The sequence below is a fragment of the Coenobita brevimanus genome, chromosome 102, assembly GCF_032717465.1.
Source record: "Coenobita brevimanus isolate Jiangsu-jjx chromosome 102, ASM3271746v2, whole genome shotgun sequence".
NCBI classification, from domain to species: domain Eukaryota; kingdom Metazoa; phylum Arthropoda; class Malacostraca; order Decapoda; family Coenobitidae; genus Coenobita; species Coenobita brevimanus.
Genome location: NC_137055.1, coordinates 20,538,342 through 20,556,433, shown reverse-complemented (window position 1 = coordinate 20,556,433; position 18,092 = coordinate 20,538,342). Strand labels below are relative to the sequence as shown.

Genomic DNA, 18,092 nt, shown 5'->3' with positions numbered 1-18,092 from the left:
CATTAGATAAGTAACTGATCAGTTCCCTTTGTGGTGTCTTTGGGTCTTATTGTCATTGGATTAATAGATTTTGCAGCACCTCTTCCTTAGCAATTTCACTTGTATAATATGCAGACGCCTGGTCGTGTGACTGATAGAGTACATTGGTCGGAGAGTACTGTGGCCTAAAAACCATGGTCGGAGTCTAGGAGATGGCCACAGGTTTTTCTCCTGCGTTGACACTGTCAGGGGCACTGGTCGGTCTCTTACCCTTATACTGTTCTGGACTAACCTGAGGCTAGCCTCGAGCCTCTAGTATCGGAAACGGGTAAAATGGGATTTGGTAGTTTACAGATTGTGTAAAGATTAACACAACAATATTCAAACGTCATCTGCCGAAATACAGGAGTAAGGAAGATGTGCTGGAAAACTTCTAAGCTGACGAAAATACTATCACTGAAGTAAGAGACTGATGAACTGTTCGCCGTCCTGAACTGCTGACCGGCACTTGTGTCTAACATGACCTGGCCATCTCTCAGCAGACGACACAACAGCTGGCGAGGATGGCCGTCACTATGATGAAGGCTGCCAGGCTTGGAACACGTATGCAGCTGGAGTTGGTCTGGATTGCCTGCCGGTGCTCTCCTAAACAATACACGCAAGGGGATATTATAAAAAATACATGCATACACAGGTGCATTAACAATACTATGTTCTGAAAACCTGACAATTGTTAAAAGGGAATCTGAAGAAGAATTATGGGAATGAGTAAATAAAAACAACTTCTTGTTAGTATAAGTAGGCAGGGAAAACAGGACAGGAGCCTAAAGAGATTAAGGATAAAGGTTGCTACTGACGAAAAAGTCAAACCTAAAGAATAGTTTCAAATGCACCAAAATGAATCAATTGAGAAAATGGACTGCAAAAAGAAGATGCTGGCCACGTTACGAATATTGGTTTAAAAATATATATTCCTGAAAATATACTTATCAGATAATAAAACTGAAAATAAAGTTAAAGTTCCTGAAGTTCAGTATATATTCATGGGTGGCACGAAGCCTATGCTTAGTATACTTACTAGTACCAGTAATAGGAAAGATAGGCGAATATAAATAGATAAATCAGAATATCACAAATGACTTGGACTGAATGACGTTCATGATGAAGTATTGGAGGAAAGTCAATAATGAACTGATTCGGCTACTGGTACAACGGACATATAAAATTGCCAATATAACTTTCCTTGAATCCAATAAAATCCCACAAATTGTACAGCAGTTGCACGTAGGGAAAAAATATTATCAAGCGTGGGTTTACTGGGGCCAGATCCTTCCTAACAATATTTTCCAGCAGAAGTCACACAACAGACCTTGTTATTAGTAATGAAACCACCTACTTCCTCATGAGAGACTAATTATGAAAGGAATATGAAGTGGAGGAACGGAATGGAAAGGTATATGCGTAAACGTGGTGTTACATGGAGATTCGGCAACCTGATGGTAGAAGACAAGGCAAACTGACCATCCTCTCTGGGACTAAGCTACCTGGCTGTAGATAGACAGAAAATGAACAAACAGGTGGAAAAAGAATCAGGGATCCTCGTTTGTCCCTGTTTATGTATATTTTATAGTATGCTAATTTCCATGGCCTAGATTATCAGTGAATTTCCAGAGGGCACCACAGATCTTAAGGTATTAAATTATTTATTGACAACTAATGTTTCAGAAAGGCCTAGTTTCTGTTGTTAGTCTGGAGCTGGCAAATGAAGTTTATAAATAAAACTGAATATGCTAGCAGACAGTAAGCCATTGGAAGATGCCAGTAAAATTAAGTAAGGACTTACAGCCTTAGCAACAATGTCTTATTTTACAAAACAAGGTTAACATGATATGTAGATGTGTAACAATATAGTCTATCTATCTATTGCCGGACGCCTCAATCCCGTTTGGGGTGGCCACAAACCAATCGCCTCCACGTCTCCCTGTCCCCCCCCCCCATTTCACTGCCCTGCTCCAAACTCACACCCCCCTCTCTCATATACCTCTCCACCCCATCCCTCCATCTCATCCTCGGCCTCCCCCTCCCTCTTCCCCCCTCCACCTCACTCACATACACTCTCTTCGTCAGTCTCTCACCCTCCATCCTCTCCACATGGCCAAACCACCTCATTGTGTTCCTCATAACGTTTGTTATGACATCCACATCCACACCAAAACGATCCTTTATATCCTCATTCGTCAGCCTGTCTCTCCATGTGACTCCACAGGCTGCTCTTAAATAACTCATTTCCACTGCTCTCATTCTTGACTTGTGTCCTTCCAACAACGTCCAAGCTTCACTTCCAAACGTTAGAGTTGGTATCACAATACTGTCATGTAGTAACTTTTTCACTTCCATGATCACTTCCCTGTTTCTTATCACTGCTTTCAAAGAACCAGCAACCTTTCTTCCCTGCTGTACCCTTTCAAGCACTTCACCCTCCAAACCTCCATCCTTACTCATCACACTACCCAAGTACTTAAACATACATTTTCCAATTCCTCACCATCCAACCTCGCTGTACATTCACTGACTTCACCTCTCTCAAAGACCATCACTTTACTCTTCCCTACATTCACCTTTAGATTCCGTTTCTTACACACTCTCCCAAACTCATCCACCAAGCCTTAAAGCTCCCCTTCGTCTTCACCCAACAACACAGTATCACCAGCAAACAACAGTACAGGGAGTTTCCAAACACTATCCTCTCTCACAAGGGCCACTCCAGCATCCACTACCCTACCTTGTACCTCTTTTATTACCCTGTCGATGTACAGATTGAACAGCCATGGAGACATGACACATCCCTGTTTCAACCCAACCTTCAAAGAGAAAAATTCACGCAGTTCACCATCCATACGCACTGCAGCCTTAGCACCATCATACATACTCTTCACAGCATTCAACAACTTCCCATCTACTCCATATATTCTTAATACTTCCACAGTCCTTGTCTATCCACCCTGTCATATGCTTTCTCCAAATCCATGAAAGCCGCATACAACTTCTTTCCCTTCTCTAGAAACTTTTCCACTAATATCTGGTCTACACAACCTCTTCCCTTCCTAAAGCCTCCCTGTTCTTCTCCAACTAATTCCTCTGTTCTTTCTCTAACTATGTCAATAAGTATTCTACCATACACTTTTCCTATTATACTAAGAAGACAAATGCCCCTATGATTACCACACACTTCTTTTTCCCCTTTTCTTTTGTACAAGGGAATAATTATACCTGACTTCCAATCCTCCAGGACTCTACCTTCCTCCCAGGCCAATCTGCACATCTTCCACATCCATTCTACTACTATCTCTCCCCCATGTTTCAGCATTTCACCACACACTCCATCAATTCCTGAGGCTTTCTCCATTTTAACTTTCTTTATTGCTTCCACAACTTTTATCCTACTGATTTCTTCCTGTCTTCTCACCTCCCTCCTTCTCCCAGCCATTCCCCAGCCACTTATACTAGCATTACTTCCATCTTGTATGGTCAACAATTCCTTAAAGTGTTCTCTCCATCTGCTCACTTTTTCTCCCTTCTCCACTAGTAATCTACCATTTTTATCTTTCACTCCCCTGCTAACCTCACTTCCACCCTGTCTTACTCTCTTCACCTCTTTCCAGAACAGTTTCTTACAGTCCCTCCACTTTACACTCAAATTCCTTCCAAGTTCCTCATTCACTCTTCTTACTCTCTCTTACTAATCTTTTCACCTCTCTCTTTCTTTCTGCATATAACTTTCTCTTCCGCCTCTCAACTTTTTCCACGCTCCTATTTCTCATCCATTCATTGTACGCTTTCTTCTTTTGTGCCACAGCCTGTCTCACCTCTTCAGTCCACAATGCTGTTCCTTGCACCCCCCTCCGTCTTCTCTTCCTCCCACACACCACATCCCATGCTGCACGTATTTCTTCTGTGAATATCCTGCACACACTTTCCACATCCCCCATCTACTCCAATTCATATCTGCCCAGTCGTTCCTCCACTTCTCTCTTATACTCTGCCTTTTTCTCATCCTCTTGTAACCTTTCCACTCTCCTTGCAAATACTCCTTCCTCTCGCCATCTTACTTGGATCCTAATTCTGGCCACCACCAAGTAGTGGTCAGAAAGTCCACTCCCCCAACCTCTATAAGCTCTTGCATCCATTACACATCTTCACATCCTTTCATCCACACACACATAATCAATCATTGCCTTCCTTTCATTCAGTTCACCACCCACCCTTCTCATCACTCGCCATGTATACCTGTGGATCATTTTATGCCTGAAGAGGGTATTGGCTATCACCAACCCCCTCCCAGCACAAATGTCCACTAACGCACTCCCATTCTCATCTATCTCAGCAGACACACCCCATTCACCAACTATTCCATCCTTCTTCACATTCCCTACTTTACCATTCATATCACCAATTAGATTACATTAGGATAATGCAGGGAAGTTGCGGTTATCATACGATAGCATGAATATATTATCACTGTCAAGGGTACAGAGAAAACTGTAGATGATACGAGGCCACAGAACTGCATTAGATGCGTCCACACTTGCCCTCGAGCATAAGATGGCAACTTGTTAAACAGCCCAGTCATGAACAAGCTGCCAAAAAGCTAACATCATGAAGAATGGCAAAATTTTGCTGACATGTTGTCGAACAACTGTCCAGTCGTTGTTGCCGTCATGTAGTCCAACAAATTGGTATCAGTGTTGCCAGCATTTTTCGAGGGCAAGTGGGGACGGACATTTACTTATTTTTCTGAAGTCATTTATCGCTAAAATGATTAAGGGTGACAGATGAAGGGAATACAAAACAGAAAATGGATGAAAGAAATACATAGAATTATGCAGCAAATACTAGGAAACAAGTAGCTAGAACAGATTGCGCCCAAGAGAACTAAAATGAAATTTTTTACTCTAAAAAAGATGTAGCATTCTTCACTCCTTTAACGAGTCGCACCTGTTTTAGCACTTATTGTTGATATTTCGCTTGAATTTAACTGATAATTTGCCACAGACGTTCATGTCAAAGGGAAGGAGGCTCATAAACATATCCCACTCCAATGGAAGAGTGTCTTATAACTATTGGTTTTCAATTAGTTGCCAGTTAGTTAGTCATTTATATATTCCATTATCCCAACTAACTGTTAGTGGTGACTATCAACTTTTTTTTTTTTTTTTTACCAAACTTGAAAGTCTTCTGAAATCCTTATGCTATTCACATTAATGACGTTACCTGTGGAGTCACATGGAGAGACAGGCTGACGAATGAGGATATAAAGGAGAGTTGTGGTGTGGATGTGGATGTGATAGGAAGCGTTATGAGGAACACATTGAGGTGGTTTGGCCATGTGGAGAGGATGGAGGGTGAAAGACTGATGAAGAGAGTGTATGTGAGTGAGGTGGAGGGGGAAGAGGGAGGGGGAGGCCGAGGATGAGATGGAGGGATGGGGTGGAGAGGTATATGAGAGAGGGGGGTGTGAGTTGGGAGCAGGGCAGTGAAATGGCGGGGGACAAGGTGACTTGGAGGCGATTTGTTTGTGGCCACCCCAAACGGGATTGAGGCGTCTGGCAATAGATAGATAGATAGATAGACCTTTGTATTATTCCTTATCCGTCAGGTTACGTTATTTAACTTAGGTATGAGCTCATGTAAATAATTCAGGGAGAACAAATTTACCACCTAAGACCCCAGTCACAATCATACCTCATACCAGTAGATGTCGCTGTTCAGATTATGAAGGAACTCCATCAAGTGCTGATGCCCACCTTCAAGTACATGTAGGTTGGCAGTGGCTGGTGTCATGCCCTCAGGTTGACACGTGAAGGTGCCGATGTCTGAGGCCCTGGCATTCTGCAGCAGGAGGAAGCTAGTGGTGGTTTCCCCTCGCTCCTCCACCACGCTTACACCACCTCGGGAGGACGTGTAATTGATGCTCTGGCGGGTGGAATAATTCATACAGATAAGGATTCTGTTAACAAGGTCACTCAAGAGAAGGCCGCTCCAGTATAACGATTAAATTTCATGACACAATTACATTGGCCTCCCTATCGAAGTAAAAAGGGTCTGACTAGTTGAATATAATATTTGCATAATGATGCTATATATAAGTGGCCACTTTGCTCTAATTCAAATATTTTGCATAGTATTATTACAAAGGGCTGTAGCGAAGCCAGACAGCGTAATTATGTTGGGCATGTAATTTTATATATATATATATATATATATATATATATATATATATATATATATATATATATATATATATATATATATATATATATATATGTATGTATATATAATTAATAGATGAACAGAGGAAAGAAAAACAAAATAAATAAAATATGTTTCCATACCCCAGATAGCAGGTGTTTCCATTCATTATAAAATCAGTTACAAGTGGACTTGAACTTAAGTTGGAATTAGGTTGATGTTTGGGGGGAAACTATTCTGGGGAAGCGAGTTCCAAAGAGATGCAGTTCGTGGAATAAAAGAGTTCTGATAGCAGATGTTCTGCAATGTGGCAATGTGACAGTCCAATCATGAGCACTATCAGATGCCCATGAAACACGGGAGAAGGCATGGAGAGGTGACACAATGGATGCAACTTAGTGTTTTTGCCATATAAGTATCTGTAAAATAATGCAAGGGAGAGAACATTCCCTCTTACTTGTAGGGGAAGTAGTTCATTTGCATATGCATGGTTCTTAATAATGCTTATGGCTTTGTTCTGAAGTTTGTCCACTTTTTATAGTTCAGCCTCTCCACATCCATTCCTCAAGGGTGGGCAATATCCCAGCTCAGAGCGTACGTGACTCTTGTAAATTATAGCTAACTGCTCGTCAGTATGGAAGTTACGGATTCAAGTTTTTTTGAAGCAGTTTCAGCTAATGATCAAATATGAAACGTCCAACTGAGGGTGTTGTTAAATGAAACACTCTTAGAGGTAGGAATATTGGTTGCACTGAAGGTAAAAATACGTATTATGCAATGTCTGTCTGTAATCGTATATATTTGGCATTCCTAACATTAATTTTAACAATTTTGTCCCTAGTCAGTGATCTTATGTAAATATTGATTTATGTAGACTGCGGTACTGAGTTGGACTGTCGAGATATATCATCAGTGAATGAGTGTTTCAGTAAGAAGGAATTGTAAAGCATTGAAACATCTGCATATGAGTGAATGGGATTATAGGTTATAGACAAGAGATCATAAATATGAAACAGGGAAAGGGTTGGAGCCAGGACTGGATTCTTGTGGCACACCAGTATTAATTGAGTGGGAATTGACATATACATCATCTGCTTTAATTCTTATCTTTCTGTCTATGAGATATACGGAAATCAGTGAAAGAAAAGATGATAGGCCATGGTTAGGGAGTTTGAACTGCACAGAACGGTGCCACACTCTATCAAAAGCTTTAGATATATAATGGGCTAGTGCATGGGTTTCTCCAAGTTGGCCAGTTGACTGATACATGGTATGAGTCAAGAGTATAAGTGTATCAACTAAGGATCTTTCGTGACGAAAACCATTCTGTCTGTCATTAGTTAAGTTGTTGGATTCAAGATATTTAACAATGTGCTTATTAATTAAAATCTCAAACACTTTACCAAGGGATGATGTGACAGCTGTCGGTCTGTAATCAGAGGGATCGGGGGAAATTCCTTTCTCAGAATTTGGGTGGATATTGGCTTCTTTCCAGGAATTAGGGAATGAAAAAGTATTTATGCATAGTTTGAATAATTTAGCTAGAACATGAGCACGTTCTGGCGAACACTTTATGAAAATGACTGGAGGAACTCTATCTGGATCTGAAGCTTTGTCGGTTGTAACTTGTCTCGGATGGATGTTATACATATCTTATCTGTAAGGCCATTTCGGGAGAGGCAAGTTCTACTACAAGGACCTGACTAACTTCCTCAGAAGTAGAATTTCTGGCAAACGCACTGACAATGATATTCGCTTTTCCATTCCTGTCATTTATATATATTGTTTCCATCTGAAGATTTTTGTGGGGAAATGGGTGAAGACATACAAAGATATTATTGAGAGAACTGAGAGTTGACCAGAATATTCTATTGTCATTCGGATTTTTTAATATTTTGGAAGCTTGGTTGTGAAGAAAGTTTGATTTAGCGAGATTTATTACCAGGACTACTATTCCGTGGTTTCTAGCAATTTTAAATTGACTGAGCGATTTTTTTTTTTTCTTTTTTTTTTTAAGAAAGGCTAAGGATTTCAGGCTCTGGCACGATTCCTGTAAAACCATTTTGTGGAATCTGACCGTTTAGTAAACTGCTGGCTGGGTATGAACGATTCCATACTAGCTTGTATTAAGACTGGGTACTGTAGAACCGATGGCAGTGGAGTAGAAAGACTGCAATGGAATATCAGCAAGTTGATTTTTAAATCCATCCCAGTCTGCCCTATCAAAGCGCCATCTGATCACACTGACTGGCTCAGAATGGGGTGGTTTGGGGCAACTAATTCAAGTGGCTTTGATGAGATTGTGGTCGGAGGATCCAAGTGGTGACAATACCTCTATCATGTATTGATCTGGGTTGTTTGTCAGGCATACGTCCATGATATAGGCACTACGGTCAGGATTATCTGGTATTCTGATTGGTTGTTTGACCAATTATGTGAGATTAAACGATTCTACAAACAGCTTGCATTCAAGGCCAGTATCATTGGTCTGGCAGAATGCAATACCCATTCTCCATTATCGACGTAAAATTAACACAAACACACACACACACACACACACACACACACACACACACACACACACACACACACACACACACACACACACACACACACACACACACACAAAGCGGCAATTTCAGCGGTAAGGGTGGGTTTAAGGTCGGTCAACTATGTGAATATGGAGTCAAATATGCAGGGTTCTGAAGATGCTACGGGGAGAGATAAACTATACAGATATATTTAGTTGTATTTAGAGAAGGAAAAGAAGTTGTGTGCGACCTTTATGGATTTGGAGAAAGCATATGACAAGGTGGATAGACAAGGAATTTGGAAAATATTGATGATATATGGAGTAAACGGAAAGCTGTTGAATGTCGTGTAGAGTATGTATGAGGGAACTAAGGCTGCAGTTTGTGTGAATAATGAACTGAGTGAAACTTTCGATTTGAATGTTGGATTGAAACAGGGATGTGTCGTATCCCCACGGCTGTTCAGTCTGTATATGGATGGGGTTATAAAAGATACAAGACAGGGCAGTGTTTGAAACTCCCTGTACTGTTGTTTGCAGATGATACTGTATTGATAAGTAACGACGAAAGAGAACTGAAAGGCTTGTTGAATGAGTTTGGGAGCGTATGCAAGAAACGGAATCTAAAGGTGAATGTAGAGATGAGTAAAGTTATGGTCTATGAGAGACGTGAAGTCACTGAATATACAGTGAGGCTGGATGAGGAGGACATGGGAAATATGAGTGCGTTTAAGTACTTAGGTAGTGTGATGAGTAAGGATGAAAGTTTAGATGGTGAAGTGCTTGAAAGGGTACAACAGGGAAGAAAGGTTACTGGTTCTCTGAAAGCAGTGATAAGGAACAGGGAAGTGAGCATGGAAGTTAAAATGTTACTGCATGACAGTATTGTGATACCAAGTAATGTGTGTAAGTGAAGCTTGGACCATGTTGGAAGGACACAAGTCAAGAGTGAGAGCAGTGGAAATGAGTTATTTGAAAGGAGCATGTGGAGTTACATGGAGTGAGAGGCTAACAAATGAGGAAGTGAAGGAGTGCTGTGGTATGGATGTGGATGTGATAGGACGGGTTTGGAGATATATACTGAGGTGGTTTGGCCATGTGGAGAGGATGGAGAGTGAGAGACTAACGAGTAGAGTGTAGGCGATTGAGGTGGAATGGGGGAGAGGAAGGGGGAGGCCAAGGATGAGATGGAGGGATGGAGTGGAGAGGTATATGAGAGAGGTGTGTGAGCTGGAAGCGGGGCAGTGGAGTGGCATTGGGCGGAGCGACATGGAGGCGTTTTTTGTGTGGCCACCCCTTACGAAATTGAGGCGTCTGGCAATAGACAGATAGACAGATTTAGGTGCTTTAGTTTGTATAATGAGTAATCAAAGTTAGCTGAAGTAAAGTCATGACAGTGTCAGCCGCATATTCAGATTTGATATAACAACAGGTGCCACCTTTGTTACGGAAGTTTGTGAGGTGACGGTAACCAGGAAAACAAAATAGGGATCTGTCAGTAGAGGGAGAGATATAAGTTTCTGTGGGGAATAGACCTAGAGAGGACACAGACTGGAGGAAAAAACGTACAGAATTCAGAATGGTAATACGACCACGGACGTTAGTAAAATATTAGGCCGAACCCGCACTTCTCCACTGACGAGCATAAACTGTGTTTGCAGTATTCGCTGTCGGCACAGTCGACTGATTACCACCAGAAGGTCTATGCGCCACCAGCCCTACTCTGCCGGTTGTGGCAATCCAAGGTGCCACCGAATTCGCTGATATACTGCAGCGGTCATTGCTAAAGAACGATGGAAACAGAAGGTGTGATGTCTAATGTGCATATAGTGTGGTGTAGAGTGTTGAAGGTAGAGGAATTATGAGAGTATGCTGCCCTAATCTCTGTGATAATGAATCCACTTAAAATATTAAGCAAAGGGGACAGGTCCTGTGGGCTGCTGACACAAGAGCTCCAGTTCTCCCTGTCACCAACTTGCCATCCACCTTGGAAGTACTGCTCTGTTCGACTGGTGCTACAGTTACTCCCTTTATTAACCTCACATATACTTCCCAGTGTTGTGCATATTTCATTTATTTTTGTATGAAGCTAAATGTGTCGTAAAGGCAAGTATACAGGGTTGCTATAGGGTGCCAGTTGCCCCTCTTTGCATTCGTTAAAGGGATGTAACAACACTTGAGAATATGGACCTCGGATTTTCTTTTTCCCGTTCCATGGCACGAGTAGCTAGGAATCTCCTCACTCTCTAAAATTGTCAGGAAACTTGTTGGGATGATGAGTTTTGTCATATGAGATTACATGTAGGCATTGCATCTGTGCCTTCATTTTACAGCTATTCTTGAAGAGACAGAAGCAGGGCAAGAGAGCTGGTGGTGGATGCGAATAGGCTGGCTTTCATTTGTATAGAAATCCAGGACTAAGAATCATGAATATTACTACAATCACTTTCCTTTCTTTACCCACTCTTTTATTTCTCAGGAAAGCCAACGAGAGTATAGAATCTTCTCTTTTCTCTAGTCTGCTGTAATGCAAAAGCACTTTTATTTGTAAGAGGAAAATTATCTCCTTGTTCAGGAACAAGAAAACCAGCTGCGAAAAATTCCCTGGTCTCTATTCCCACCGATAATAATGTATGTAACTTACGACAGGGTACTGTACGACTGATAGAGAATGATGTGTTAGTTTTGTGTTGTGCATGTGGACTGACCTGATTGCCGTGGTACCACGTTATTTCCTCTGGTGGGTATGGTGCGTGATGGACGACACAGGTCAGGTTGATCATACTGGCTCTGTTGACGTAGATATCTGGAGAGCCCAGCACCTCCACCCACGGCTCTGGGGGGCGGAGATAGGTAAAGACTTTGGATCTCATTTCAGTATCATTAGGCTTTCCTCAGGGATCTGTTTAGTGTATAACAGTTTTATGTATCTCGGTACGGCATCTGATTGTCAGGAACAGCAACATAGATTGCATTAAAATATAGATGAGAATATGAAGGTGCTACATAAAGAAATAAACTGATGATGAAGTGCTAGAATACCTCCTAAACTGACAAGATTACCGGGCCTAATGAGAGTAGAATATTTTTTTATGCATACGACTATAGGCATAGATTTAACAGCTCGTTCTATATAGCCCAGAGTCCTCCATATATCTCTGCTTCGGCGCTAACATCCACACTCCTTGCGGAATACACGCATGGGCTGTCTTATATAAAACTGCTGTACTGATATTAGCAGTGGTGTTTTTACATATCGGTTGGTCCTGCAGTGGAATAGTAGTCTTTTAAAGAAATTCAACATTTTATAATGTTCTCTGCGCCAGTCGCGAATCGAATCCGCATCCATTATAACAGCAGAGCATTTCTCCAGTCTTGGCATCCACATTCCTTTATCTGGATAGAAGTTGACATGATAGTGCCTGCAATTAATGATGCATCAAAAGGTTGAAACAAAGACTACAAAAACAGACAATAATATATTGGTGTACAAAGTATGGTGTATAACTGAGTATGAGAAGGATCTTTCATGAGAGGCGTCAAGTCATAGACATGTAGCCTATTATTAGGCTGTTGGCAATGAAAGGTCACAATTATATTACAGTACTGTCCATTTCGCATCGATCTGAACTAATGAAAATGTTTTAACAAATGTGGCAGCACTTGAAAATACCTGAAAAGTGAATATGCCTTTGGTGGCTGGTGACACGAATACGATATTCATGAGTTCATTGCCACGCCGATAAAATTTGTGGGTAGAACTACACAAAACAGATGGATAAGACTGAACGGCCATGAGATAAATAACTCCTGTAATTAAAATGCAGTTTCCTATGTTGAAACTGTCCCAGTCATGCTTCGAAAAAGCGGTGATGAGTGACTGAAAAGTTACTGTGAAAATTAAATATTTAAGTACAAACACAAACACAGACACAGAATAAGACGATGAGATTTCCGCCTATATTCGGTATAATAAAATAATACACACTGTATGGTATTACATTATCACTAACTGCAACCCAGTCAATCCTATAATCAAAACTGATAAAGTCCATTCAAGTCTTTCAGAGATTTAGACCACTTTCACCTTTAGTATAATCCCAACTCTGACCTTGTGTCCAAAATTGTTTTGTCACTTATGTAATTTAAAATGATCCGACACATCATTACCCGTACTAATTGGTAGTGGCAGTCCGGAATTAAACATAGAAAAGCACAAACTTTTGGGAATAATCAACAGACATCTCACTGAATGGGCCGTATATACATGTAATCTTTATTCAACCATTAAGAGATGCTGATTCCAATTAAGATCCACACATACTATGCATCACTATGATATAGGCCACTCTGTTGACTGCCAAGTTAAGAAAAGGGTTCATGTGTTTTAGACAACGAATGATATATATATATATATATATATATATATATATATATATATATATATATATATATATATATATATATAAGGAGCCTCTGTGGTACAGTGGTAAAGTGTGCGTTTCGCACGCTGGTGAGCACGGGTTCGCCAGACTTGTAAAAACTTTAGGAAGTGTACACCAAGCCACTTGCCACTTTGGTGGACACAAGGGGTGCTGTCTTGAACCAGTGTCACATACTAGTATGCTTGCACCCAATTGGCTTAAGGCGGGCCGATTACACTTGGTTCACAGACTACACATAACACATCCAAAGCCACTACAACACTATACTCGCGACAGCGAGAGGTGGCGGAGAAGCCCGTCCCACTCTCTTCCCACTGGAATGCCTATGATTGGTGGATGGTGGGATGGGAGGTAAGTGGGTGAGGTTAGGAGTCCATTTGATGACCAGTATAGGCGTATCGTCTAATGTGGAAAGACATCTTCATTTGTCTTGTGCTACTCCCTCTCTCTCTCTCTCTCTCTCTCTCTCTCTTTGTAAATATATATATATATATATATATATATATATATATATATATATATATATATATATATATATATGTACTGTACTTTTTTTTAATTTGTTTCCATTATATTTTCTAATCTCTTTTTTCATGGCATTGAAATACAAAGGAAAATATTAGATTTATCAAAATGTACTTTGCCAGTTAGTATCTCTTTATAAGGCTCATTAAGTCATCCGTGATTCATCGCCGTATTTAATAACCTTAATTGTACTGTACCAGCCTCCCCCCTTCAACCAATCTCTGTCTCTGTCTCTGTCTGTCTGTCTGTCTGGTCTCTCTCTCTCTCTCTCTCTCTCTCTCTCTCTCTCTGTCGAGCGAAAAAAGGAAACATAAGAGGGGTATTGATAAAGGATTTGATGTAGATAAGTTTCATAACACATAAGGAAGAGGGAAGCCAAAATCGAAGGTAGCCAAGAGCGTGTGTGACCTTAGGAGGGAGGCTAATTCTTAAGGGACAATATAATCTTGTGTGTGTGTGTGTGTGTGTGTGTGTGTGTGTGTGTGTGTGTGTGTGTGTGTGTGTGTGTGTGTCTGTCTGTCTGTCTGTCTGTCTGTCTGTCTGTCATACTCCAGTACTTGTACACTGCTCGAAGTCAATAAAGTCATTATCGGTATATGCTATCCCTCGACTTCCACTGTTCTTCTTTCTCTCAATTTTTATTTTCCCCCAGTTTTTCACTCCTTTCAGTGTCTCTTACACGTAGCGTACCAGCTACAGTGCCTCATTCCTTTCGTCCCGTCGTCTGTCTGTCTGTCTGTCTGTCTGTGAGAGAGAACAACGGAGGGAAGAAAGGGGTTTTGGAGTGGCAAGCATGGCCAGGGAATCCCTTCAGCCCTCCCATGAAAATCCCCAGGGACATGAGCTTATAGCCCGAGGGAATGTTTGCCTTTTTTTTCCTCTGTATTTTGCACCATGTCTCTTCACCTCACCTTCCAGCTGCTTTGTCTGCTTATCCGACGGAATGCTTTGCTTTTGGCTTGGGGTGTATATTGTATGTCCTTTCTAAAATGAGTAGTTAAAATGAGAGAGAGAGAGGGGGGGGAGGGGGAGAGGGAGAGAGGGGGGGAGGGAGAGGGAGAGAGAGAGGATCACGTGTGTGGCGGCGATGTGGCAACAAAGCAAGCGGTATGCGGTCTCAGGCAGCCCCGCACAAACTGCCTTGATAAAATAGAAAGCCATATGAGTGGCTGTAATAATTTATTACCACCAAGAACCAAAAACTGTACCTCTGTGCTAGCTTGTGTGCATATGTGCATGCACGTAGACGGGTGAGTCACACTCATGAGAACACCTGTGCTGGTGTATGGGTGGTGATTTACCACCAATACCTCCACGTCACCCTGTCCCCCGCCTTCTTCTTTGCTATCCTTATCTCATTCTAGTAGTTCAATTACTCTTCTAGGAGCTGCCTAGCATGGGCCAACCGGCCTACTGCAGTTATCCTCTCTTCTTATGATTCTTATGATCTTATGCTTTGCTTCTAAAACATTAACTTAGCATATCGGCGTACAGTACACTCAGTCAAAAAAAAATAAAAAAATAAAAATCTTGAAACGGACGACCAATGTTTTCACAATAAGCGATGCTCCTGTTCTTGTTGGTTTAAGTCAGTTTATTCTGAATGAATATTTCCCAGTCATATGGAACATAAATCCTTCTTTATGGTTTGTTGAGGAAAACAGTTGAGATTCACAAGCATGAGAATTTTACTCAAGAAAAATTTCAAAAGTTTCGTCCATTGTTAAAGTGACAAGACAAAGCTTACAAAGATTATTTTATGATCGTGTACATTCATTGCACACTCATTCTTAACTCTCTCTCTCTCTCTCTCTCTCTCTCTCTCTCTCTCTCTCTCTCTCTCTCTCTCTCTCTATTCCTGATTTTGGTTTATGATGAGTACTATATTGTCCTTTCTAATATTTTACTCGTTATATATTTTTACTAGTCTTTCATATTATAGAATATTAACATGCCTACCTGTATGTATTGTAATATACCATAGGTAATATTCTATGTATGCATATTAGTTGTTGTAACCAATAAATATAGCTTCGATCAATGGCGATCAATTTGGTGACAGTACTAGAGGGAAGTATAAGCGCTGTCACCCATTCTGCTCACCTCTGTAGACCAATCAGGGACGAGAGAAGGAAAGCCTTTTCCTCAATCCTCCTTGAGGGAGGCGCTTCTCTGTCGCCTCTCGCTGTCGCGAGTATACAATCACACTCACAAGCATTTCTCACCCTTCATACAGTCTCTACCAGACCAAAAGACCCGCTGACATGTCGTAAAAATACCCATGCTGATACCAATACACCAGTCCTGTATGAGACAGCCCTAGCATGTATTCAATATGGACGGTGGGTGTTAGCGCCGAAGTGGTGACATGTAGAGGTGTGTAGGAGGACTACTGGGCCTTGAAAGCAGGCTGTGAAGCCTATGTCCAGAGTCGGACACACACACACACAAAAAAAAAAAAAAAAAAAGACAGCCTAAGCCACTGGGTAGAGAGACATTGGCTGCATCGTCCCTGCTTCGGCAGGGATAGGGCGGTCCTGCAGTGGACCTCAACGGCTGATGATGATGATATATATATATATATATATATATATATATATTAATCCCTGTACTATCCAGACTCCCACTTTCCGGACACCCCACTTACCGTACATTGTGGGGCTGGATCTTAGGAACCCAAAAATGGCCAAAAAAAGAAAAAAATCCCTCCAACATCCGAATTTTTTCCCACCCGTTATTTGAAATTGCCTCGAGGCGCCAAACAGCTGGTTTACACCATGACCCCTTCACTCCTTCCTTCCTTTCCCCTCCCCCCTCCCCTCTCAGGGTTGCCATTTGGTATTTTTCATTACCAAATGTGGGCCACTTTGGTAATGAGAAATTCGTTTGGTAATGAATCAGAATAATGCATTACCAAACGGATTTTTCACATGTATGACGATACACAGGATGGAGATGGTGGATTGTTTGCTTTCTCTGATTAATCTCCTAGCCTACATAGCATGAAAATAATCAACATGCTGTTAAGTATAAGAAGAGTGATTACATGTATTTCCACTTGTATATATAATTAGTGATGAATAAATGCTAACTTCATGAGTTTGGTAATGAAAAGTTAAATTTATTAATGAAAATTGAGGAGTTTGGTAATGTGGCCATTGCGATCTGGCAACTCTGTTTCCCTGTCATCAGCAGTTACTGCCTAACTTCGATGGTGAGTAGATGCCTGTCGCAATGGAAGTCACATATGCTTGTTTTTTGTGAATAAACAGTGAATAAACTGCAATACCTCACCACTAGACCACACGGGAATTTACAGTGTTGTGCAGTGTTAAGAAATTAGAACTTAGAGTGCAAAGGATCAACTGTGGAGTGCAAATTGGTAGTTGAAACTGGCGGTTGAAACTGGCGTGATGCAGTTAGGAACAATTGAAGTGTTAAACAATTATAACTCACAGTGCAAAGAATTAAGTGAAGCACAACACTGGAGTACTGTACGTCCTTCAAGAGCATTTTCACCACTGCCAAATCCTTAGAAAAGGCGGCCACAGATGTGCTGTAATTACCCTGGCTGAGGTACAGTTACTTCCAATTCCTCATTCCTTATAGCAGAGCCAGTGCATCCCTGAATCTCATCTTTCTTATGTTTCTGCCCAGAATCTTGCTAGGTCTATTCTTTGCTCCTCAAAAAATAATTTCATTCGTACTAAATGCTCTGAACTCTCTATATCAAATTCTTTCCAATACTTCTGGCAGCTTGTCAAAATCCTTTCTAACAATTTTACCTGATCTTCCTTCCCTCCTCTTTTCCACTCTGATGGATCTATAGTTACTCCTTCCACTGATAAAGCAGAACTCTTCACTTAGACTTTCTCCTCTAATTCCACCTTAGGCAATTCTGGTGCTGTTCCCCCATCAATTCCCCCCTCTGACTTCCTCATGGCTGACATTAAAATTTCTTCAACTGATGTATTATTTGCAATCACTGGCCTTAATACGAACAATGCATATGGGCCTGATGGGGTCCCTCCTGTTTTCCTCAAGAACTGTGCTTATGTGATTTTGTTTTATGCAAGGAAGAAGGAACCAAAGGCCAGGAGTCCGCAAATCGTTCCTTCAAAGAAAAAAACAAAAACAATACAAAAGAGAGCCAAATTCAAGATCTTTCATTTCGAGATTTGCTCTCATACATCCTGCCCAAAAGAAGGGTGACCATTTCCAGCTATCTAACTATCGCCCAATTACTTTAACCCGCCGCATGCCAGTGCCATTTTAAAACGGTCTAACAAAAATCTGCGGTCAGTGCCAGTGCCATTTCAAAACAGTTTAAAATTAAAATATTCACTGTGACCACATTTTTCAAG

At 41.2% G+C, this 18,092-nt stretch overlaps 1 protein-coding gene across 1 annotated transcript in view; it reads right to left on the bottom strand.

The window, feature by feature from the left end:
- Positions 1–514: 514 nt before the first annotated feature.
- The window catches only part of LOC145415413 (zwei Ig domain protein zig-8-like), a 48,997-nt gene continuing 31,419 nt past the window's right edge, over positions 515–18,092 (bottom strand). Inside the window, exons 4-6 of the mRNA XM_080284696.1 lie at positions 11,467–11,594; positions 5,784–5,952; positions 515–624 (exon numbers count right to left, since the gene is read on the bottom strand). Coding sequence (XP_080140822.1) covers positions 515–624; positions 5,784–5,952; positions 11,467–11,594 — 407 coding nt within the window. The remainder of the gene's footprint in view (positions 625–5,783; positions 5,953–11,466; positions 11,595–18,092) is intronic.